Source organism: Pan paniscus, chromosome 17, assembly GCF_029289425.2.
Source record: "Pan paniscus chromosome 17, NHGRI_mPanPan1-v2.0_pri, whole genome shotgun sequence".
NCBI classification, from domain to species: Eukaryota; Metazoa; Chordata; class Mammalia; order Primates; family Hominidae; genus Pan; species Pan paniscus.
Genome location: NC_073266.2, coordinates 38,850,659 through 38,874,935, shown reverse-complemented (window position 1 = coordinate 38,874,935; position 24,277 = coordinate 38,850,659). Strand labels below are relative to the sequence as shown.

At 41.1% G+C, this 24,277-nt stretch overlaps 1 protein-coding gene and 1 non-coding gene across 17 annotated transcripts in view; one reads left to right on the top strand and one right to left on the bottom strand.

Annotated features, from left to right (window-relative positions):
• Nucleotides 1–24,277, bottom strand: part of GREB1L (GREB1 like retinoic acid receptor coactivator) — a 282,480-nt gene that overhangs the window by 67,927 nt on the left and 190,276 nt on the right. For 9 of the 16 annotated variants that reach the window (XR_010110104.1, XM_063597209.1, XM_057300484.2 and 6 more), the window contains 9 exons: nt 22,468–22,596; nt 17,928–18,044; nt 17,177–17,296; nt 16,028–16,165; nt 13,154–13,339; nt 7,728–8,054; nt 6,418–6,546; nt 5,340–5,474; nt 2,994–3,191 (listed from right to left, as the gene is read on the bottom strand). Coding sequence is in view for 15 of the 16 variants with exons in the window: in XM_063597209.1 (XP_063453279.1) it covers nt 2,994–3,191; nt 5,340–5,474; nt 6,418–6,546; nt 7,728–8,054; nt 13,154–13,339; nt 16,028–16,165; nt 17,177–17,296; nt 17,928–18,044; nt 22,468–22,596 (1,479 nt within the window). In the remaining variant the exon portion in view is untranslated. The remainder of the gene's footprint in view (nt 1–2,993; nt 3,192–5,339; nt 5,475–6,417; nt 6,547–7,727; nt 8,055–13,153; nt 13,340–16,027; nt 16,166–17,176; nt 17,297–17,927; nt 18,045–22,467; nt 22,597–24,277) is intronic. The other 7 variants (XM_063597213.1, XM_057300485.2, XM_063597218.1 and 4 more) reach the window with 1 other exon arrangement.
• LOC112437808 (small nucleolar RNA SNORD23) lies at nt 6,813–6,916 on the top strand. The gene has a single exon (XR_003026321.1). It is a non-coding gene; the product is annotated as a small nucleolar RNA SNORD23 (small nucleolar RNA).

Here is a 24,277-nt window from a genome sequence, read left to right as displayed (position 1 = left end):
ACTAGGTATTAAGTTATTTGTTAATGCCAACATTTTAACAGTGGTTACCCTTGAATTGTAGGATTATAAATGTTTAAAGGTTTCTACTTTATTTTTTAAAAATAAGGCATACCATAATCATGTTTTTATAACAAAATAAAGGTATGTTTAAATATACAGAAGTGATTGTTTTTGCAGCAAAAATTTCAATATGTATGCCAAAGCCAGATGTGAATAATTCTAAATATATGCTTTGCTTTGAGTGTGCCAAACATGTCTATTACATTGATTTTTTTTTCTGGATTCTAAGCTTACATAATTGGTCAAATTCTGGTACCTTTTTGAGAGGTGATAATCTTAAAACGCTTTAGAAAAATCTGAGGGCATTGAGAAGAGAATGGAAAAAACCTGTACAATTTATTCATCTGTCAAAAATGCAAGGCTTTATTTAGGAGCTTGCATTTATTAGGAAAGGTGAAAGTGCAGGTCACTGAGAGGTTATTTCAGGAAAAGGCTCTGCAGATGATTTCGTCACTTCAAACAGGTGCCATGATGTGTTTGCTCAAGCACAATTTGGGATATCAGATCACAAACTCAGGGAGGCCACAAATGCCAACTGGTACAAGTAAAATACTTAAAAGACAAGGCCCTTCCTCCCTGTTACGAAAGGAAAAAAATCCATATGAAATAACAAAAAATCTGGCTACTGCTTGGTGTGACCGACACCCGCCCACTCCCCATACTGGAGAAGGGGCAGGAAAAATAAATGCAGAAAGAAGCCGGTAGCTGAGAGAGAGAACTCACTTTGGTTTTTGGGAGAGCCGTGAAAGAAGGCATTTGACCTTTTCCAGCTCATCACCTACAGGTCGATATTTCCAACAAGTCATTTTGTAACTTGTCATTCCAAAACTGAGAGGCTAAAAAGAAGACTGCACTGTCAACCAGGCACTTGGGACTCCAGAAGATGTGGACAAAACTTCACATGTCAGTCACAGCCACCAAGAGGGGTTAAAGAGATAGAAACAGGGAAAAATGTACTGTCAGTCAGCTCATTTGGCCTCTGGAACAAGAGGCCTTTTTAAAAACTTTTAATTTTAAATTTTGTGGGTACACAGTAGAAGTATATATTTATGGAGCATATGAGAAAATTTGATACACGCATGGAATATGTAATAATCACATCAGGGTAAATGGGGTATCCATCCCCTGAAGCATTTATCCTTTGTGTTACAAACAATCCAATTACAATACTCTTTTAGTTATTTTTAAAAGTACAATCAAGCAAGATTTCTTATTGAGCCATGCTACTCAAAGTGTGGTCTTCTGACACTGGCATCCCTATAAGCTTGTTAGAAATGCAGAATCCGGGCTGGGTATGGTGGCTTATGCCTGTAATCTCAGCACTTTGGGAGGCTGAGGCTGGTGGATCACTTGAGGTCAGGGGTTCAAGACCAGCCTGGCCAATATAGTGAAACCCTGTCTCTACTAAAAATACAAAAATTGGCTGGGAGTGGTGGTGCACACCTGTAATCTCAGCTACTTGGAAGAGGCTGAGGCAGGAGAATTGCTTGAACCCAGGAGGTGGAGGTTGCAGTGAGCCAGGACTGTACCACTGCACTCCTGCCTGGGCAACAGAGTGAGACTATGTCTCACAAAAAAACAAAAAAACAAAAAAAGCAAATGCAGAATCCGGAGCACAACCCAGACTCACTGAAGTGGAATCTGCATTTTAGCAAGATCCCCAGGTGATCTTTATGTAGGATAAAATTTGAGAGGCACAATATGACAGGTATGAACATATAAACCACATTTTAAGCACTTCTGGATTTTTCTGCTTCCTACCTGTTTTTAAATATATTGAAAGTAAAATTCTTTGTTTTTTTTTTTTTTTTTTTTTGGGGGCGGGGAGAGGGTCTCACTCAGTCACCCAGACTGGACTGCAGTGTCTTGGTTCACCACAGCCTCCGCCTCCCGGGTTCAAGTGATTCTCCTGCCTCAGCCTCCCAAGTAGCTGGGATAACAGGCATGTGCCACTACCACCTGGCTAATTTTTGTATTTTTAGTAGAGACGGGGTTTCACCATGTTGGCCAGGCTGGTCTTGAACTCCTGACCTCAAATGATCCACCCGCCTTGGCCTCCCAAAGTGCTGGGATTACAGGTGCGAGCCACTGCCCCCGGCCGAAAGTAAAATTCTTTACTGTGGCAAAAACAGTCACCTTCCAGATCTAAAATCTGCGTGTGTGTGTGTGTGTGTGTGTTTTCCTCAGCTAAGGTAATCAGAAGCAACTTGACATTTATAATTTCGTTTTCAAACCTAGTTTACAAAGGCAAGCATTTTACAGCTGTTTCAAGTTTCTAAATTCCTTATAACTTCTTGTAATTCTAATCAAATTTTATTTCTGAAAAGGGATATTATTTACCACAGACTTGTAACATTTTTTTTTTTAGACTTGTAAAATTTTTTGCTCTCTACCTTTTCACATTTTCTGGGAAAAACATTTTTTTTCTTTACACTTAAAGTTATTAGAAATAACGCTAACTTTTTTTCTTAAAGAACGTCATTGCTGACACGGGGGATGGTGTTCTGGTTTCCAGGTCCCAGACGTGCTGTTAATGTGCTAGATGGCCAAGAATCCACCTATGCAAATGAGGCCTGCATGTGGGAGGAGTTCAGGTGGCACAGATGCCATCAACCCATGCAGGGCCATCCTCGCCTTGAGAAAATTTCTCTTCATCCATAAATGACCAGATTCTAGTCCCACAGATTACATCATGAACTTAACGATACCTGGCAAACATGCACAACAATTTACCCTTGACCTTGAGGGGAAAAAGGACAGAGTACTTTGAGGGAAAACTTCAGATAAACCCAAAATAACAAAGTGCTTTTATGATTTTTATTACTGAAGAAGGTTTTAAGCATCCTCTAAACGTTTGGATTAAGCAAAAGAAAGAGGCAGAGGGGATCTGAAGCTGGATCTAGGTGGGCTCCTCTTTGAAAGTTCACTCTTACCTGATTGTCGAATCCGCTGAAGAGTTTGCTGAACCAACACCTCCGATCTGGGAACAATGATGATGAAGTCTACTTTGCTGAAGTGACCGAGGTCCAGGCTCTGGCTGCCACTGTCCGCTATAGCACACACCTGGGATAAGAGTTTTCTGGCAACTGTTAGCTGCGGTTGATAAATGTGGAAGGTTTCGTTACCTAAATCTAAAATTTAAAGAGAAGTCATAAGAACAAGGTTAATTTACTTCCCTAATGGCCACTGTGAATCTCTATGAGGACACATACCACACAGACGGTAATGTAATGCACTCTCACTACGAATTCTCACCCGCTATTTGCACTCTCTATTGAGTTTTAATAGATTTGCCTATTTTCCCTGAAACGTGGATGAGAGGATGTGCTCAGGAGTGGATGCGGCAGTTTTGCAAATGTATTATTTAAAAACTGATTGATTATCTCACAAATGCCTAATTCAATACCCCTATCCCAACCCAGAAGTGGAGGAGACAGACTACACTGTCGCAGCTGGAGCCAAGACTCATCCCTGGAAAGGGTAGCATTTCCAGTTTTCTTTAGAAATATCAGCACAGGCCAGTTCTCCAGCCCCGACCCAGTTCAAGGAAAGAGGGGATGCCATAATGATCAGGATGCTGAGTTCCCCTGAGCTTTTCTGGAAGGCACTACAGTAAATATTTCCTCTTTAGCAAGTCAGTTGCAACATGGTCGGAAATTCCCTCCCCAGTGACTACATAACGTGGGTCATGGAGACACAACCTTCACCTTTCTTCCCACTCGACTCCACTTTGCCAGTGCTGTGACCTGGCAGGTCTAGGTGGTTGTGGCTAGCTCCAGTGCTGATGCCTGGACTATGTGAAGACACCTGACTCATGACATAGCCAGCTGGCCACTCAGCAGGTGACGTATTACAAAAACATTTCCCAGATACTCTAAGCAGGTCAGTAGCTTTTTATTGCAAGTATAATCAAGCGATCAATCTTTCTTATACGTGCATGCACATCCACACGCACAATGAAAGAAGTTTAGTCAGCTAAACACCTGAGCAGGCAACATCCAATGCTTCTTTAAAGCGCTGGTTATTATCAGGAACACATGTGGCAGTTTAACTGCAACAGGGCCTAATTAACCTGTGCTAATTAATGTTTTCTAAAATCAAATGCAGCCGAGGCAAAGACAGCTGTCAACATATCCCAGTTACCATGGATACTGACAGCAAGTAGAGATTTAGATGGATGGTCTCCCTAGTAGTTGAGAGAATCCACTGGAAAAGCCCAAACCTGCAACTTTAAATAGAAGCCCAAATAGTCTTTGTACCACAGACTACTAATCAAAATATATCTGTCTTTTAATACAGTTAGGCTGTTATTTCAAAAACATCTTTAAACAAGGTTTTTAAACAGGGAACCAAGAATGTACTCGGGAATCTGTAAGTCCTCTCAGAATGTTTAAATTCTAAATGTGTTAACAATTCAAAACAGTTAATATAAACACATTTTAGATCATCTGGATCATCACTTTATTACCAAATACCATTGAGAAGTCAAAACATTTTACTGCCTGTATTTGCATTTGTTTTAACAACAGAGCTGACTGCCAAGCCATGCTACTTTTATTGCCTGAGACAATCCTAATATATAAATGATACATTCCTATCAAGTGGGGGCCAAGTGGCTGTCAGCAGCAGCTTATATGGGTCTGTCTCCCATCTATCCTTTCTCCTGTTCTTTTTTCTGTCCTGTCCTATGTCATTCCTGTCAATCAGTGAACTGGGGAAGGAATATGAACCCAAATGAATCCAGTCTTAACGATCAGACTCCTCATCCCTGACACTCCCACTTTGAGCCCCTGAAGCTTGTTGTAGGGCAGATGACATGTTGGTAGCGCTGCTCTATCTGCCAAGAAAGCCTCACTATCCCTGAGATAATGTGTGTTTTACAAGTCAGACAGGAAGTGAAGGAGCAGGAGCTGGGGACCCTGCACTGCCTGTAGTCTGACTCTTTCAGACAGTTTTTTGAAGTCCTCTGGGCACAGCTGGTGGAGCTAAGGAAAATGAGCCAATGTCCTGGAATCTTTCAGAGAAAAAAGAGAGAGTGCTTAAGATAAAGTCTTTGACTTTGATTTTCATTCCAGAAGACTTTTACTAGGAACAAGGCCTTTGATCCAGGCCACATGGGAAAGCATTTTTAATTTCAACCAGGTTTATCATGTAGACAATCAGGAAAAGGCTGTTGTGGTCTGTGACTTGAAGAATCCTCAAAACCCTTAGAATGACTTAGTTTTTACAATGTCTGTCCCAAGGACTGACTTCCTCCTCTTGGTCTGAGACGACATTACCCAGGTTTTGTGTGGGAATCATAGCAGCAGCCTCCTGGGGTGACACACATTCATTAAGGTCTCCATCGAAAGGGGTAACCACACTGTCACCTCTTCTTTGTTGCATTCTTTCCAGCAGCTTGTCTAGGTCATCGCCTATTACAAAATAGAGATAAGAAGGTTACAAGGAAGGATATGTTTGTTTCATTTTTATTAACTGCCCAAGTTGGGCAGTTAGGCTGTTCTCAGTAGATTTGTTGGTCAGCCAGCAATTCATATCAGCATTTACACTTGGCCATCTTTATAGTATACTGGTGTCTCTATAGCAAGAACTACTCTCATTGATATAGTGCTTATAATTTACATGCTTTCACATGTTGTATCTCTCTTGACCTCCCTAATACTCAAAAGCAGACAGAATGGGATTAGAAAACTGAGTTCCAGGCTGGGCGCAGTGGCTCATGCCTGTAATCCCAGCACTTTGGAAGGCCAAGGCACAGGAGGATTGCTTGAGGCCAGGAGCTGGAGTCCAGTCTGGGCAACAAAGGGAGACCCAGTCTCTACAAAAAATTAAAAAATTAGCCAGGCATGGTGGCACATGCCTGTAGTCCAAGCTGCTTGGGAGGCTGAGGTGGGAGGATCGCTTGAGCCCGTGGAGAGGGGTGGTGCCAAGCAGTGAGCTATGATCATGCTACTGCACTCCAGCCTGGGCGATAGAGTGCGACACTGTAAAAAAAAAAAAAAAAAAAAAAAAAAAAGGAAGGAAGGAAAGGAGGAAGGGAGGGAAGGAGGAAGGAAAGAAAGGGAAGGAAGGAACAAATGAACAAACCGAGTTCCAGGGAGAGAGAAACTCGCCCAAGGTCACTCAACAAGGTTGTGGCTGAGCTGAGACTTTTGAATCCAGTACCAATGTGCCTTCCTCTAGACCCCCTTACTGCTTCCTGTGGTGTTAGTGACAAAATACTTAGGATAAACCATTTCAAATGAAAGATCAGCTGGCAAGCTTGAGCTCCACACTCATCTTGACAGGCTAAGATTTAAACTCAGAAAATCATACAACTAGGGGCTGCCAGTGTTGCCAAATCTTACAACCACTCACCTAATGATGTGGTTTTGAAATGTGATGCCAGGAAACTGACCTTTCCTGTGATAAGCTCATAACTAATTTCTTTCAAAAACTCACTTGTGGTGAGCATGCTCTCTGCCAGAGCTCGGGACTGGTGCTGACCTGCAGGATGGAGGGGAGAAGAGAAGACTCATCAACAGAACAAATGTTGCTGGAACATTACTTATAATGGCAACAATTGGAAACAATCAAAAGATGTCACTATAGGGACTTGGGTTAAGAAAATTATGACACATCAAAAGGTATGGACAATTATACAGCATTTGAAATATCAATTCTGACTCTAGACAGAAACAGAAATGTTTATAATACAGATGATCAGGGGAACAAAATGATGTACCTTATGTAACTGAAAATATGCACGTTTGTGTTTAATGACTAAGGAAGGTCCCTGTCCCCCCCAGGGGCTGTGAGCAACACCATGGCTGCCCCAGGGCTGGCCAATTGGGCAGATGCCCAGGGGCTGAGAACATGGGGGAAAAACAGACTAGGGAAGAGTATGAAAAACCTTATAAAAATTGTGCTTGCATGGTTATAATGAATTTGCTTTAAAAATATAAACATGTTTTTTACAAATAAAAATGAAAAAATATTAATGTATCACACTGATGAAGCTTTCTGGAAATACATGTAGCACAGAAAAATGGGCAGACAGGTTTTGTCAAAGTGAGGGGGTTTTCTTAGCTTCTTTGCTAGAAGAGGTGAGAGCCATTCAGTACAGAGAAGAGAGAAGCAAAATGTAGTCCAAATGGCTACCCAGGAGGGTGCCTGATAGAAAGTCTGCACAGTGCAAAACAAACAAACAAAAATCCCCTCCCACCCCCCAATTTTGTAGTGTACCAACTTTCTGAATCTTTAGAGACTATGTTACAATATTAAATAGACTGTTCAGTGAGAAGGGGAATATATGAGCTACTTTTCTGGCAAATTCGATTAACTGGCTTAGGCCACCTGTGGCACTGGCTCTATCACATGCTAGAGTAGTAACATTTCCAAAATCTTTAAAGGACAGCAGTTACATGAGACAGGGGTATCTGTTACTAGGGAGAGCTTTGAAATAATGCTCCCACAACCAGCTGACAGGGGCACCAGCCAAACTGAGGGCTACACAAAACCTGATCTGAGAAGGAAAGGGAAAGTTAAAATTAGGAGGATGAGCCCAAGCTCCAGCAATTAATCAGAGGTTGATTATGTGGATGCCTGAAACACATAACACACATTTTTAAATGGAAAAATGGTTGAATGAATTGATTAAACAAACAAAAAACAAAAAAATTACTCACCTAACACTACCACACAAAATTCATTTCCTCTGATTTTCGATGCACAAATTGCCACCACATAATCTGGCAGCCTTTGATAGTGTCTCATTTCACTGAGAGTCCTTAAGGTCTCTGAAATGCCCTCCGCCAAAGAGTTCTGGGTCACAATCACATGAACCAAGTCTTGAGATACGCTGGCAATTAATCTAGCAAGCCAGGGGAGTTGTCCTGGTGACACAGGGACACACTGAGCACCTATCTGCAGGGCTCTTTCTCTCAGAGTAAATTCTTGCATAGCTTTCAGCATAATTTGCTCAAATTCTTCCCTGAGAGGTACCTGATCAGGACCTATATAGAAGAGAATTACAGCTGGAATTTAAAGAATCACAGGGAGGAGAGACACACACACCCACATGCTTTCCTGCAGTCCTTCTCAGCCCATCATACATACTCCAACTAGAAAATAACCTCTTTTTCTTGGAGTGGTCACAAGTATAGAGTCCCTACTAATCATTCCCTGTTGGAAATTATTTTTCTTTCTGCCTCAATCTTTGTAAAAAAAATCAGGCTTCTGTTTTTCTGTATTCCTGATCTCTTTAAAAGAGGAGGTACCAAGAGAAACCATTAATTCCACTGTATGCCCTCGGAGCTGGTCCTTGCACATGGCATATTTCTTGACCTATTAAGCTTGGCGTTATGGAAATTGTTAATGACTAATGAAAAAAGAAGCCAACCTACTGGTATATAACCGATTTTAAGTTTCATTCAGTTCTCATTTTAGTCATAGGCATTTTGGAAAACATTTTAATGTGTTGCTTCTAAGCCTAATTTTGAGAATACTGTGCAGGAAATGAAGTTTAATTATTTTTCACTCCCAAGTGACATTGGAGGCAGCCTCACATTTTTCCCAGATAGAGAACGCTTTCATGATCTAGTTATTCCCCAGCATTCTGGATTGTTAAATATGCCATTTGGCCCTCTTCTCCAACCAGTTGGAGCAAAACTTATACTGCTGACCTGTGGCCCCTGGAATCAGGGGGATTTTGTTTCTTATTCTCTTTAGAAACTCAACCAGCCTTTAGAACAAAATAAGCAAGTCAATGTTTGGTATCCAAGTGACACAAATGAACTAAGATTTCAACATTTAGTTTAAATTGAAAGCAGTGAGAATACAGTCACTCCCTCTATTCAATCATTTCTTTTGCTGTGTGAACCCAATATTTGGAACTCAGGCTCCCATAAACCAGCTCAGACACCTCAGTGTCTGTGATCTGAGACCAAGCAACAGCCCCAGAACCCATGGCTAAAAGCCCCTTATGGAAGAACAAAGGGGTGATGGGCTGGACTTCTGCATGAGAAGGAGGCACCACAAGGAAGTCAGACCCATTCCTTCCTCTAATAGGGATCTAAGTGGTTTCTCTGGCCCTTCCCATCTTTTCTGGGAAAGTAAGAAAATGAGGTGTTTAGTAATGCTCTTCAGATATGGAAAATTAAATAAAATCTTATACATTATAAAAACAACAATTTTAATTGGAGAAAACAGTTTTTCCAGGATTGGGTGGAGGCCAGGGAGAGGTAGGAGAGTAGAATTCTCATAAACAGATTTTTCTCCTCTATACATGGAAACAGGGCAAGAAAATGGTAATGTATACATTATGTCTGTGTTTCTTCTATGCTGCTGCTGCTGCTGCTTTTTTTTTTTTTGAGACAGTTTCCCTTTGTCACCCAGGCTGGAGTGCAGTGGCGCGATCTCGGCTCACTGCAACCTCCACCTCCTGGCCTCAAGCAATTCTCCTGTCTCAGCCTCCGGAGTATCTGGGATTACAGGCATGCCCAACATGCCTGGCTAATTTTTGTATTTTTGATAGAGATGGGGTTTCACCATGTTGGCCAGACTGCTCTCAAACTCCTGACCTCAAGTATCCACCCTATTCAGCCTCCCAAAGTGTTGGGATTACAGGTGTGAGCCACCGTGCCTGGCCTCTACTGTCCTCAAAAAACTTGCTGGGAATGTGGAGGGATGCTCTTTAAAAAAAAATCACCTAGGAGCCACCAAGATGTCTGATCTTCATTCAGCTTTATCAAATTGGCATCATGGTTAATTGTCACTAGGTACACACTTTTCAGTGAGCTCAAAGTGGATAGAAGGTGGTCATTTATTTAAAGCTTTCTTCCACCAGAACATGACAGCTGAAAAGCAGGTGGCCCTGGCTGTCTCCAATTCCCTACTGTCTTTCATTAACAACCTGAAAGCTCAGGGGCCTGGTTAGTAGTCCATAAGACTCACTCCAGGACTAAGTAACATATTCTATCAGGAGGCATAATTAATTCAAAGTACAAAGGCATTCTGGGAAAATAAAATTACTAAACATGTTCACAACATCCTTTGTTGCCTTAAAGCTCGCTTTTATAGAGTTTTGACTGATGTACAATTAGGAATCAAGAAGTGGAGGAAAAGGTATTAAAGTTTAAATGAGGTAAGAGACTTCTTAGAGTAAAATGTCTTGCTTCCAAAAATCAACTATCACTTTTTCATCCTCAGCCTTTTTAAAAAAAAACTTTTTTTAATGTTTTTAATTAGAGACAGGGTCTCTGTCTGTCTGCCAGGCTGGAGTACAGTGGCACAATCATAGCTCACTGCAGTTCTGAACTCCTGGGCTCAAGTGATCCTTCTGCCTCAGCCTCCCAAGGTGCTGAGATTACAAGTGTGAGCCACCACACCCAGTGCCTCATCCTCAGCCTTTACAATTACATTGCAGGTGTCTTTTCTCCACTTTCGCAAGCTTGATAACAATAATCTTTTCCTTCAAGTGCTGATCTCCAATAACTTAGGTTAGCTGAGGTATCAGTTTTAATGACTTTTCAGACAGAACTACCTTAATAGGAAAAGTCAAGGTTTAAATAGACTCAGAGCCTTACAAGAATCTCTGGATTTGCTGATTTCATTATCTACTTCAAAGATTTTCTGATTGTGAAATGACTGAGATTTTTTAAAAGTGACTGTAGTGAAGAGGTATGGTTCCTTCTGAAGAATCTTGCTTTTCTTCTTCTCTGTTACCTCTAAGTAACTGAGCCACCGAAGTATTAAAAATCCTTTTAGAAGTTTAGATTTATTTTTTTAAATGTCTATAATCTATGGCATATGTGAAACTATTCTTGCTTGCCTTCTTGAAACCTCCAGAGGCAAGAAATAAATAAATAAATAAAGGACTCCAGAACAGTTGTTGAGGGATAGAGATGTCTCAATGTACAAAGCTTAGGTTTTAAAAGAGAAATAGCTATTCATGTATATCGAGAGGCCTAACTGATTGACTGCAAGTCAAATTCAGGAAAGAACTGATCCTGCAGGTCAGAGAAGAATCTGTGTAATTAAATTGAAATTGTTTCTTTTTTTTTCTTTTTTTTTTCTTTACAAAAGATAAGAGCATTTAGTACTTTAAGAAAAGATATCTTATTTTGACCACTTGGTTCGTTTAATTAAATTAGACTCTGATTTTTAAAATTGCCATTAAGATCGAAAAAGAGGCCGGGCGTAGTGACTCACGCCTGTAATCCCAACTTTGGGAGCCCAAGGCAGGTGGATCACCTGAGATCAGGAGTTTGAGACCAGCCTGGCCAACATGGTGAAACCCTGTCTCTACTAAAAATACAAAAATTAGCAGGGTGTGGTGGCTCACGCCTGTAGTCCCAGCTACTCGGGAGGCTGAGACATGAGAATTGCTTGAACATGGGAGGTGGTGGTTGCAGTGAGTCGAGATCGCACCACTGCACTCCAGCCTGGGAAACAGAGTGAGACTCGGTCTCAAAACAAACAAATAATCAAACAAACAAACAAATTGAAAAAGAGTGCTATAGTGATTTGCTTGGTTGGCTATAATATCATCACTCTATGAAGCCTGGTTTTACTAATTCTGGGTGCATTTAGAAGTTGGCTTTAGATCTTAGAACACAGTCTATAATCTAATTTCAGTATGTAGCAATTAAAATTATGTCATCAAATGAGCTGTGGACCCAGATGAGCTTTATAATTGTATTACCTTTCAATAAGCATCATTAGTAAGTCCTAGGTTTATCATGAAATTGGTGCCTTGTAAATTTCAAAAGGCCATGTCGAAGCAGAGGCCAAGTCAAGGCAGCCTCTCAGGGCACAGAGTTCTAGTCAAGATTGCTAGCTAATGCACCAAACACTGAATATGCCCTAATAAAGCTTTTTTTTGTTTTTTCTTTTAAAGTTATTTACTCCAGTGTTTTTATTATCTCCTAACACTGAAGTGTTTTCTAAAATTAAAAAATTTCACAAGAGTGCATACAAATATTTTTATGTGTAATTTTACATCTCAAGTATTTTTTTCTTTTCTTTTCTTTCTTTTTTTTTTTTTTTTGAGATGGAGTTTCACTCTTGTTGCCCAAGCTGGAGTGCAATGACGTGATCTGGGCTCACTGCAACCTCCGCCTCCCGGGTTCAAGCAATTCTTTTGCCTCAGCCTCCTGAGTAGCTGGGATTACAGGCATGCGCCACCACGCCCAGCTAATTTTGTATTTTTAGTAGAGATGGGGTTTCTCCATGTTGGTCAGGCTGGTCTCGAACTCCCCACCTCAGGTGATCCGCCCACCTTGGCCTCCCAAAGTGTTGGGATCACGGGCGTGAGCCACCGTGCCCGGCCACATCTCAAATATTTTTCTAAGTAAATCAGTGGCTTGAAGTCGTAGAGTGAGTGTATAATTAGATGGCTTACTGCCATTTGCAAAATAAAGGACATTTCGATGTAAATGCTGCTAAGCCACTCTAGTATTGTCAGGGCACCTGCATACACCCACTTTGGGGCTTAGGAGAATATATCAGATAGAGGAAGTGAAGGGTTCATGACCTACATATCCCCCTTACCCTATAGCTTAAAGACCTTCCAGGGAGGTCCACAGTTATGACCTCAATGATGGAAAGCACGATGGCACTCCATCAAAGGGGTGTAGCTGGAGAAGAAAAAAAATGGGTGTAGGGCCAGTGGATAAACAAGATAAAAAGGCTAAGTGGAAAACTGGAAAATAATTGTTTAAGACAATGGCTGTGTTTGCACTCCAGATGGTAGGTGCACTTTCAGAAAGGTGGCCTGGCCAAGCTCCCCAGAGAAGGGGTGCTCAAGGCACAACCCTTTAAGGTTCTGCCTACCTTAACTACTTTGGAGACCTTTGCAGCATCATGAGACTGGACACTAGGTGGTGCAATTCATCTCCTCTAGGACCCAAGGAAGAGGAAAGGAAAGGAGTAGAAAAGAAATGAAGGAGAGGAAAGGGAAAAGTTACAGAGAATGGGGTTTAAGGGAAAGAACATTAGAAGCGAAAGAGGGAAAATAAGAGATAGGAGGATAAATGTGAGAAAGAAAGAAAAAGTACATCACAAAAAATCCTCAAAAGTAGTCACCAGCAAATGATTATGGAAAATGACTTACCCAGCCGCACAAGATACTGTATCGTCAGAAGAATCATGTTTTCCACGCTCAGAAATTGGCTGCCAGTCAACCCTAATTTTTCCAAATCTTTGTTTTCCAACTGTGGAATCTTGTAGCAATTCACCAGCAGAGGACTCACAACAATGTCACCAACATTTCCATAGAAATAGGGTAAAGTGCCATAGCCTGTCCCAATAGAAGCAGGTCAGTACAGTTCAACATTTCTTTTTATGGTCCAACCAGGTACACTTGCTCAACGAGGATCAAAGATGCTTAACAAAATTCCCTGCCCTCTGAGATAGCTACCAAACAAATCACTCAAACATATCAATCCCAGGGAATTCACTTGGATGCTCCAAATTCTATCCTTATATTAAGTTAAATGAACAGGAAACAAAATACAGTTGGCCCTCTATGTCTGTGGGTTCCACGTTCAATCAACCGTGGACTGAAATAGTCAGAAGAAAAAATTCCACAAAGTTCCAAGAAGTGAAACTTGAATTTGCTGTGGACTGAGTAGTACGCTGAATTCATGTGAATGACGTGATGTGTAGGCACTGTATTAAGTATTACAAGCAATGGAGAGGTGGTTTAATGTATATGGGAGGATGTGCATAGGTTATATGCAAATACTGTGCCATTTTATATGAGGGACTTGAGGATATTCGATTTGATATGGGACGGGGCCTGGAATCAATCCCCCAGGGATACTAAGGGACAACTGTACTCATATTATCTCTGTTTCTCATGGAAGGAACATGTTAATATTTTGCTGGAAGACTGATGAGTTTGCAAAACATGTCTGTATCCTCTGTAAAACTGCAATGATAAAATATTTCTGATAAAGTCCCTGATCAAGTTTATTTTCAGATAAGAAATCAGAAAACAAACAAATGACAATATGGCTGGGCAAGGTGGCTCACGCCTATAATCCCCGCACTTTGGGAGGCCCAGGCAGGTGGATCACCTGAGGTCGGGAGTTTGAGACCAGCCTGGCCAACATTTTCACCTTTAGTAGAGGCGAAACCCAGCCTCTACTAAAAGTACAAAAATTAGTCAGGCATGGTGGCATGCAACTACATGGGAGGCTGAGGCAGGAGAATCGCTTGAACCCAGGAGGCAGAGGTTGCAGTGAGCTGAGATCGCGCCACTGCACTCCCGCCTAAGCCACAGAGCGAGACTCCGTCTCAAAAACAAAAAACACTGGCCAGGTGTGGTGCAGCTCACGCCTATAATCCCAGCACTTTGGGAGGCTGAGGCAGGCAGATTGCTTGAGGTCAGGAGTTGAGACCAGCCTGGCCAACATGATGAAACCCCATCTCTACTAAAAATACAAAACTAGGCTGAGCGTGGTGGTGCACGCTCGTAATGTCAGCTACTCAGGAGGCAGAAGAATCACTTGAACCCAGGAGGCGGAGCTTGCAGTGAGCAGAGATTGTGCCACTGCACTCCAGCCTGAGTGACAGAGCAAGACTCTGTCTCAAAAAACAATGACAAAAAACAAAAACAGAAACAAACGATAATACATGTTTCACTTCCTGAGATTTCCTTTCCTTTCCCCTTTCCTTTCCTTTCCGACACTATCCACCTGGAGATATTCCTGAGATTTTCTTAAAAAAAAAAAAAAAAGTAAGCTAAATTCATTGATTAATAGCAAGATTCTACTAGTTTCAGGTGCTTGGAGATCCCTGTTCCTTTGTTATCTTAGCTATTTTTGTGAGGTTGTCTTCCTAAATGTCAGTGAACAGTCTCAAATTGTTTTGAAATAGATAGGATAAAATATGTCCAAAATATGCTCTGTTTTGGTGGTTGATGGAGAGGATAGTCCCTCTGTGAGACTTTCTAAAAGGCAGGCACCAAAGGACCAAAGGGTCCCATGTTCTATGCATCTTTCCAAAGCTTAGTGGCACTATGTTAATGTTCAAAAAGAGCTTCCTAATCCATACAGCATTTAAGCAACTGGGATCCCCTCAGTACCTACAGATCTAGGATTAGCAGATAGAGCAACCAGGTAAAGGACATGACTCCAAGCAAAACCATCCAATTAGGCAGGCTCAGGCCAACCCAAAAAACAAATAACACTGCATGTAAACACACCCTAAAGATGTGGGGAACTTAAACACCCTATCTATTTTGTCCTTAAGGTAGAGCAAGCAGTCTCCTTCTGGCCTAGGCCAGCCCTAAACCAAGGAGTCTCCTGACATGGGTATGAAAAGCACTAAGTTAGTCCTGGAATGTAGGGACCCCTAAATGTCTATACCTCCACTTGTAGACCACCTGGAAGGACTCAGCCTCCTCAAAGATGCTAAGGTTCAGACCTGCAACTGTGGGGCCTCTTGGTTCTCTTGAGTAGGGTCTGTCAGCTGGCTTGGCTTGTTTCATTTCTTTGTGGTTTGGCTCCCTTTGACTGGAATGTCTCCTCCCTGACCTTGTCCACTTTGACCAACCTTCAGGACCCAGCTTAACCAACACCTCTGGGAAGTCTTCTCAGATCCCTCCAGGCAGAGGTAAGCCCTCTCTCAGAGCTCTGAGTTCTGGTTGCTCCTGGTTGTGAACCTCTAAGGAGCTCACATGTCACAGTGTGCTATAATGGTATCGCCCATGTGTTGTAATGCTTATTTACCAACGCTGGTGGCTCATGCGAGGTGAGACTCCCCCACTAAACAGTGCTCCTTGAGGGCAAAAAGACTTTGCCTTATCCTCAGCTCCTAATCACATGTTTAATATAGCATGAAAGAGCTGACCAATAAAAGCTGAAAGAATCAACAGATGGATGAATATCTTCATGAATACATGAAAAAACACAAACAATGAAATGGAAAAACACTCCTAGATTCCAGCAGACACAGGCAACTTGGAATTCCATTACCTTACCTATCAGAATTACTGGTCTAACTCCTGAGTTACTCAGCAGGTTTTCAGGAACAATTACAGTTTCCCCTGCAGGAATGGGCCTGGGTTGTAAAATTCCAGTTAGTGGGGTCTGTGGAACTGGGGCAGATAAAAGGGGTTCTGGAAAAAAAAAAGTTTGACAAGAAAGATGATGTGAAAACTAAATGAAATACAATAGAAAGCAATGCAGTTTTAATACTTTTAACAGAGAAGCATTAGAAATCTAATGGTTTGTTGTGTTTTTCATTAGGTTTATTATGTAAAGTGATAAGTGAAAAAAACAAAAGGAGAAAAAAAATTAACCATGATCATATCATGTGGCTACAACTACTATTTAGCATTTTGGTGATTTTCCTTCTAGTTGTTTTTTCCATATGCAATATTTTGGATCCTGTTTGGTATCTTGGCTTTCCCCCCAAGATTATCAAAGGCATATATCTGTTCATTACATACGTTTTGAAAGGTATAGAAAAGTGTGAAGAAGGATGAACTCATCTTTAACCAGTACTACCTACAGGCAACCATAGTGATAGACTGGCATAATTATTTGTGTATATAAGATGTCTATGTAGTCTTTAAAACTATTTATTTAAACAAACATTTAAATAACTCATTTATGTCTTAGAACCAGTATATTTACAATTGTCTGTGGTTTGTTCAGCAAGGTAGACTAATGTTTGAACTGTGGATACCAAATGGCTACAGTTAGGTGTTCTGAAAGAGAGCCAGTTGGTTTTGGTTTTTCAGGTTTCTAGCCACAGACTGAACCATCCAGGTCAGAAATAATAAGCATGGGTCACATAAAGAACCAGATAACAGCAGGGAAAATCTAACACCACTACTAGCAAAACAAGTCCATATATGCTCTATGATGGTGGGTTGGTAGCATTGTGTCCCATATAATGAATGGCTTTTCAATGCTATGGGTTGAAATTAAGCCAAAGGTTGAATTCAGATCAGTTGTAATGATCTTGTGCATGTAGGGGAGGCAAATGTGATTGGGACAAAACATTAGCTACTATCAATATCCTCATATAACTCATTGTCAAGAATTCAGGGAAAGAATGGAAGTAGAAGATATCTCTGCTAATTAAAAACACACTTACAATCCATCTTCTGTTAAAATCTTACCCGTTCTTGAAAGAGGGCGAACTGTAGGGACAGGTACAACTAAGCCAGGTTGGGGGAGAGGTGACCCAGGATACCATCCCCGGTGTCGTTTCTTTGGTGGCCCAGAAATGAACATGGTAGCTGAAGACAAACAAAAAAACAAAAAAAAGAGATAGTCTTGTTCTCAGCCATGTGGAAGAAAGGAAAGAATGCCAGAGTAATACAAGTAATACAGAACCTTTAATTTGGTTATACTCAGAAAGTCTAAATCACTCCTTTAGAGGTAAAGTTTAAAAAAAAGCCACATTAGTAACCTAACATTACAATAACAGCCACTTAACATCTGTATGTTGTTTTACAGTTCCCAAGTTTATGTAGGTTATTTCATTTGATTCTACCCACAACCTTGTGGAGTTGTAGGGCAAATATTGTTGTTATACCCATTTTGTAAAAGGAGAAAGGAAGGTTCAGATTTGTCCAGGATCACACAACAGAGAACTTTGAATCCTGTACTTTAGTCAGCTAAACCCATGGTTTTTCAAGACACTTCCTTACACATTTGTTTCAACATTATTTCCCAATTAGGTCATCCACATAGAATCCCAAGATATTTACTCATTACTGTTCACACCAATTACAAACTTTCAAAACACTGTATGACGAACTGAGAAAAAACTCTAGAGTGTGTTGCCAGATAATTCATTACAAAATCTGGAGCACTTGTAACCACAGGTAAGTGCATTATTACAAAACTCTACGACAGGCATTGTACCTTGATCTCCTGATGCATAGCTAGGTCGTGGTGACAAAGAATAATTCCCTGTGTGGGCTGGAGTGGAGCTGGATGCACTGCCCTTCCCTCCATGGCTACTGTTTCCATTAGCAGCATCTGTAGAACACAAGGAGAGGAGTGCTCAGAACAGAGGCTGGGCGGGGCACTGCTTTCTGGGATGCTGGAACCATCTGATAGACCTCACACTCTAGGATTCCAAAAAACCTCACGGATAGGACTCAGTCCAGTTATACAAAACCAACTGCAACTGTCAGAGGAAGATCTTCATTAAAATTAAATGTCACTTAGAAACAATTTCCTAGGACCCCAAGAGATCTTCTGGAATCAGTTTCAGTGAAATCTTTGGAGATGATGGGTGGGAGGAAGGGAAAAAAATTCTTATATACACTTTCTTAACTTTGCATCATGGAAAGTTTCAAACTTATAGAAAAGTAGAGAGAATAGGATAATAAACATCTACATACCCACCATCCAATTTCAACATTTACCAACACAGCCCATCTTGCTTTATCTATACCCTTACCTCCGTCCCCTCCACATACACACATGCATGCTGTGAATTATTTTGAAGCAAACCCATATCATTTTTGTACATAAATACTTCTGTGTGCTTCTTTCTTTCTTTTCTTTTCTTTTTTTTTTTTTTTGAGACAGAGTCTCACTCTGTCGCCCAGGCTGGAGTGCAGTGGTGCGATCTTGGCTCACTGCAAGCTCCGCCTCCCAGGTTCACGCCATTCTCCTGCCTCAGCCTCCCGAGTAGCTGGGACTACAGGCGCCCACCACCATGCCCGGCTAATTTTTTGTATTTTTTTTTAGTAGAGATGGGGTTTCACCGTGTTAGCCAGGATGGTCTCGATCTCCTGACCTCATGATCCACCCGCCTTGGCCTCCCAAAGTGCTGGGATTACAGGCATGAGCCACCGTGCCAGGCCTTTTTTTTTTGAGACAAGGTCTCACTGTCACCCAGGCTAGAGTGCAGTGGCGGGCTCAGAGCTCACTGCAGCTTTGAATTCCTAGGCTTGAACGATTCTCCTGCTTCAGCCTCTCAAATAGCTGGGACTACAGGAGTGTGCCACCACACCTGGCTAATTTTTAAGTTTTTTTTTTTTTTTTTAAGAGACAGGGTGTTGCTATGTTGTCCAGACTGGTCGCGAACTCCTGGCCTCAAGCAATCCTTCCATCTTGGCTTCCCAAAGTGTTGGGATTACAGGTGTGAGCCACCACACATGGTCTTATGTATGAGTTTCTAAAACAAAAAGACTCTTTTAAAAATAACTGTAATATCATTGCTATACTTAAAATTAGCAGTGATTAATACTTTTTTCTTCTTCTTCTTCTTTGAAACAGGGTCTCACTCCATCATCCAGGCTGGAGTGTGGTAGTGCAATCACAGCTCACTGCAGTCTTGACTTCTGGGCTCAGGCAGTCCTCCCACCTCAGCCTGCCAAGTAGCTGGGGCTACAGGCATGTATCACCACACCTGGCTAATTTTTGTATTTTTTTTTGTAGAGACAGGGTTTCCCAGGCTGGTCTTGGACTCCTGGGTTCAAGTGATCTACCCTCCTCAGCCTCCCAAAGTGCTGAAATTATAGGCATGAGCCTATAATAAACATCTACATACCCACCATCCAATTTCAACATTTACCAACACAGCCCATCTTGCTTGATGGCATGAGCCACCGCATATAGTCAATAATTTCTTAATATCATAAAATATCCTATTAGTATTCAAAAATTTCCCCAACTATCTTTTAACTATCTGTTAAAAAACATTTTTTTAAAACAGTTGGCTTGTTCAAATTGGAATTCAAAAAAGATGCACATACTGAATTTAGTGGCTACATCCCTGAAACCTCTTTTAATCTATAAGATGTCCTTCCTTTTCTTTCTTACAATTAATTTGCTGAAAACCTGGCGGAATTTTCCATTTTCTAGATTTTGCTGATTAGATACCTGTGGTGTCACTTATGCTCTTGTCCCCTGTATTTCTAATAAGCTAATTATTAGATATAGAGGTTTGATCAAATTCAGGTTTTTTTTTTGGCAAGAGTTATCTCATAAGTACTGTGGTATACAGTACTTCCATCAGGAGGCACATAAGCCAGTTTTCTCTCTTCTTATGATATTAAGATTGATTAGTAGGTTCAAAAGTTGTCAGCATAATCCTTGGCATTATAAAGTTGTTCAGCCTTTCATCTGATCGCTTTAGTAACCATGATGATTACTGATCTATTACTTGATTCTTTTAATGCTGTAAAAACTTGATTCCATTGTTCAAAGTCTGTAATCCAACCAGAAGATAGATCCTGCAAGAATTGTTGGACCTGACTAAAAACAGAAGTGGGCTGTGTAAAGTATGATGCCTAACTGTTGAAAAATTTCCAAAAATGGCCAGGCACAATGGCTCACACCTATAATCTCAGCAATTTGGGAGGTTATGGCAGTAGGATCACTTGAGCCCCGGAGTTTGAAACCAGCTTGGGCAACATGGGGAAACCCTGTCTCTACAATTAAGAAAGAAAGAAAAAAGAAAAGTTTCCAAAAATGACAGGCTCTCTTTATGCTCATTCTTCTACTTCTCTTAAAATTTCTTCTACCACTAAACTTGGCTGGGTGCCATGGGTCATGCCTGTAATCCCAGCACTTTGGGTGACTGAGGCTGGCTGATCACTTGACTCCAGGAGTTCGAGACTAGCCTAGACAACATAGCGAAACCTTGTCTGTACAAAAAACGCAAAAATTAGCTGGGCACGGCAGCATGTGCCTATAGTCCCAGCTACTTGGGAGGCTGAGGTGGGAGGGTTGCTTAAGCCTGGGAGGTTGAGGCTGCAGTGAGCTGAGATCGCACCAGTGTACTCCAGCCTGGGTGACAGATACCCTGTTTCAGAAAAAGAAAACACACACACACACACACACACACACACACCACTGAACTTTTCTGGAATTCTATCTTTATGTTTTTGAGATAGATTCTCATTCTGTCACCCAAGCTGAAGTGCAGTGGCACAAACATGGCTCACTGCAGCCTTGACTTCCCAGGCTCAAGCCATCCTCCCACCTCAGCCTCCTGTGTAGCTGGGGCCACAGGTGCACATAACCACACCCAGCTAATTTTTTTATGTTTTGTAGAGACAAGGTCTCACTTTGTAACCTGGGCTGGTCTGGAACTCTTGGTCTCAAATGATCCTCCTGCCTTGGCCTCCCAAAGTGATGGGTTTACAGGCGTCACTGTGCCTGGATGAAGCCTATCTTTTGTTCACAGCTTGCCTCAGCCTACATCTCTCCTTGGCTTATAGTATTTACCCTGATGACTTTAACTATATGTTGGTGGCTCTACTCTATACCATCAGTCCTGAATTATCCCTATGATAAATTAAATAGCTGTTGAACAGCTCCACATGGATGTCTTATGGGAATCTCAAACTCAGCATTTCTAAAATTGAACTCTCAATCTCCCACTGGAGAACCTGATCCTCCTTCTGTATCCCTGTCTCAGATGATGGCATCACCATAAGCCCAGAAAGATGAATGTCTATTGAGACTCCTTCTTCTCCTTGATGCTCACGTTAATCAGCTAATTCCTGCTAGTTTCACTCCCTGAGTAGCTCTCTAATTTGTCCTCTCCTCTGCAACCTGTTATCATTCTAGCCAAGGACCTCATCATTTGTCACCGAGATGACTGAAATGACCTCCAACTAGTTTTCCTATCTCGTCTTCTTCTTACATATTACAGCCAAAATGATCTAGCTCAAGTTCAAATCAAACAATGCCATTCCTCTGCTCTATAAGTTATAGGGTGAAATCCTCGTTTCTTAGGCTGGCTGCCTATAACTTTTCCCTTAACCACCACCCACTCACCTCTTGCCACTTTTTGAGCTTTACATTTTATGGTTCTATCAAGTCCAAATTGCTGGAAGTTCTTGCATACATCATATTGCTTTTCCCCCTTCCCTTCTTTTCCTTTTAACCATTGTTTCTGCTGTTTCCTGAATCTGAATTGCTTTTCCTCCACTCCTTTGTACAGTGAAGATCTCCTCATTGTCAAAGACCAGGCTCCTCTGAGAACTTATTCTTAATTACTCCTACAATGCTGGGCTAAAACCCTTTGCTCTGCGTTCTTCTGTACATTGCCATATTTGCTACAGTACACTGAAAATATCTTGTCAGAGGTCTATCTCCCCCACTAGATTACAAGGAAATTGGGGGGTCAGGGATTGAACCTTATCTTTGTATTCCCAGTTCCTAGTTATAGCAGGTGCCCAAGAAATGTTTGTTAAATGGAATCAGATTGTTATGTCACTTCCAAGTAACAAGTGTCATTCCCTGACTCTTCTGGTTGGAAGGTAGAGAACACAAAGCTTCGTACACTAGTACATTATTATAGACAGCCCCACTTCTCTCTTCAACTGGCAGGGAGAGGCAGCTTCTGTTTTCTTCTATCAATTTGTCAATTAAATGTCACACAAGTCTTTTATGGACTATGTATTTACCAAAGATATATAAGTGAGGAAAACATCACCTGCAGCAAAAGTCTTCCCTACAACCTGCAAAGATAAAGCCAGTGGTTTCACAACATTCTTATTCCGGGTCAGGTCCTGAGCTCCACTTAAATTGATTGCAGAAGTAGCTGGACTGAGAATCGGCGAATCTTTAAAATGAAAGAGTTTGTTTAAATTAGCAACTATTTATATATGCAGGAAGGAAGTTAATTCAACAAGAGTTGAGAAAAAGCAGATTATAGAATTTCAGTCCTTTCCTTGAACTATTCTGACATTTTTAAAAGTCCATTTCTATGTGTACTGGTTTTTAATTTTTTACTTATTTAACAAACACTCACTAGAAGTTACCATGTGATGCATGCTATTTTAAGCACTTTAAATATATTAATTCAGTTAATTCATGTAACAACGTTGTGAGGTAAGTATTACTACCTTAAATAGTAGCAGCCATTTAACCTAGTCAAAGTTAACTGTGGAGGTAGTCTCCATAGACCCCCTCAAAGCCATATATATATATATGCACATATATATACACACATATATATACACACACACACAAAAATATATATATATACACTATTTTTTTTAGATGCATTCTCGCTCTGCTGCCAAGGCTGGAGTGCAGTGGTGTGATCTCGGCTCATTGCAACCTCTGCCTCCTGGGTTCAAGAGATTCTCCTGACTCAGCCTCCTGAGTAGCTGGGACTACAGGTGCACGCCACCACGCCCAGCTAATTTTTGTATTTTTTGGTGGAGGTGAGGTTTTGTCATGTTGGCCAGGCTGGTCTCGAACTACTGACCTCAAGTGATCCACCTGCATTGGCCTCCCAAAGTGCTGGGATTACAGGCGTGGGCCACTATGCCCAGCCTCAAAACCAGATTTTAATGAGATGTATTTATCTCTACCTAGATGAGTTTATTATTTTAAAAGTGTCATGCAAACCAACTCACTGAAATGTAGGAGAAAGCATTTTTCTCTGAAAGAAAGTTGCTTTAGTTTTTTTTTTCTTTTAATAAATTAGAATTAATTTACTGCAATACCAGGAACATCCAAAAGAAAGCTCTTTGGATTAAGAAAAGAATTCAGCCCAGAAAACCACATGCTATTTCAGAGACAGGCTGTGGAAGAGAGAAAGACTCAAGCCAATTAGAGTTTTTCTAAATGAGTAGAGACCCCAAATCCCTGACTACTCCAGCAGAACAGCTAGATCGATTAACACAGGAAAGTGTCAAAAGGGACTGTCAAACCTCTCTGAGAGTCTGAGAGCATGCTCTAAGGAACAGGATACTTACTCATGGTGCTCCCTTAGAAATTATCTAGAAAATTATTCATCCCACAACATGATTCCTGATTCATCTAATCATTGTTTCTCATCAGAACTCAAAAGAATGAAATGGTCCCCCACTGGCTTGGATGAGTTAACATGCTTCTCTAAGGGCCTGACTTACTCACCTGTGAGTGATTTAAGGTCTGCTGGAAGGACCCAGTGCACACACAACATTACAAAGTTGTGGGAAACTGAAGATGACCCCAGTTTTTCATGTCTTAACAGAGCCTTACAGGACAAGAATCCGAGTTAAGTTTGCTATGCTCTTACACAGATCTGTCATTATGTTTCAGGCCACAGTCATATTGTTTGGAAGATTAGTAGCTTTCTATACTAGTTTATACCTATAATTTTAGCATATCCCTAATTTGAAGAGTGATAATTCATCTTATATTTTTAAAACAATGAATTCAAATTGGTACAGAATAATGTTTTAAAAATCAGAAGGTACAAAGTTAATCTACAGAAATAAATCTTCATATATATAAACAACAATCCATAG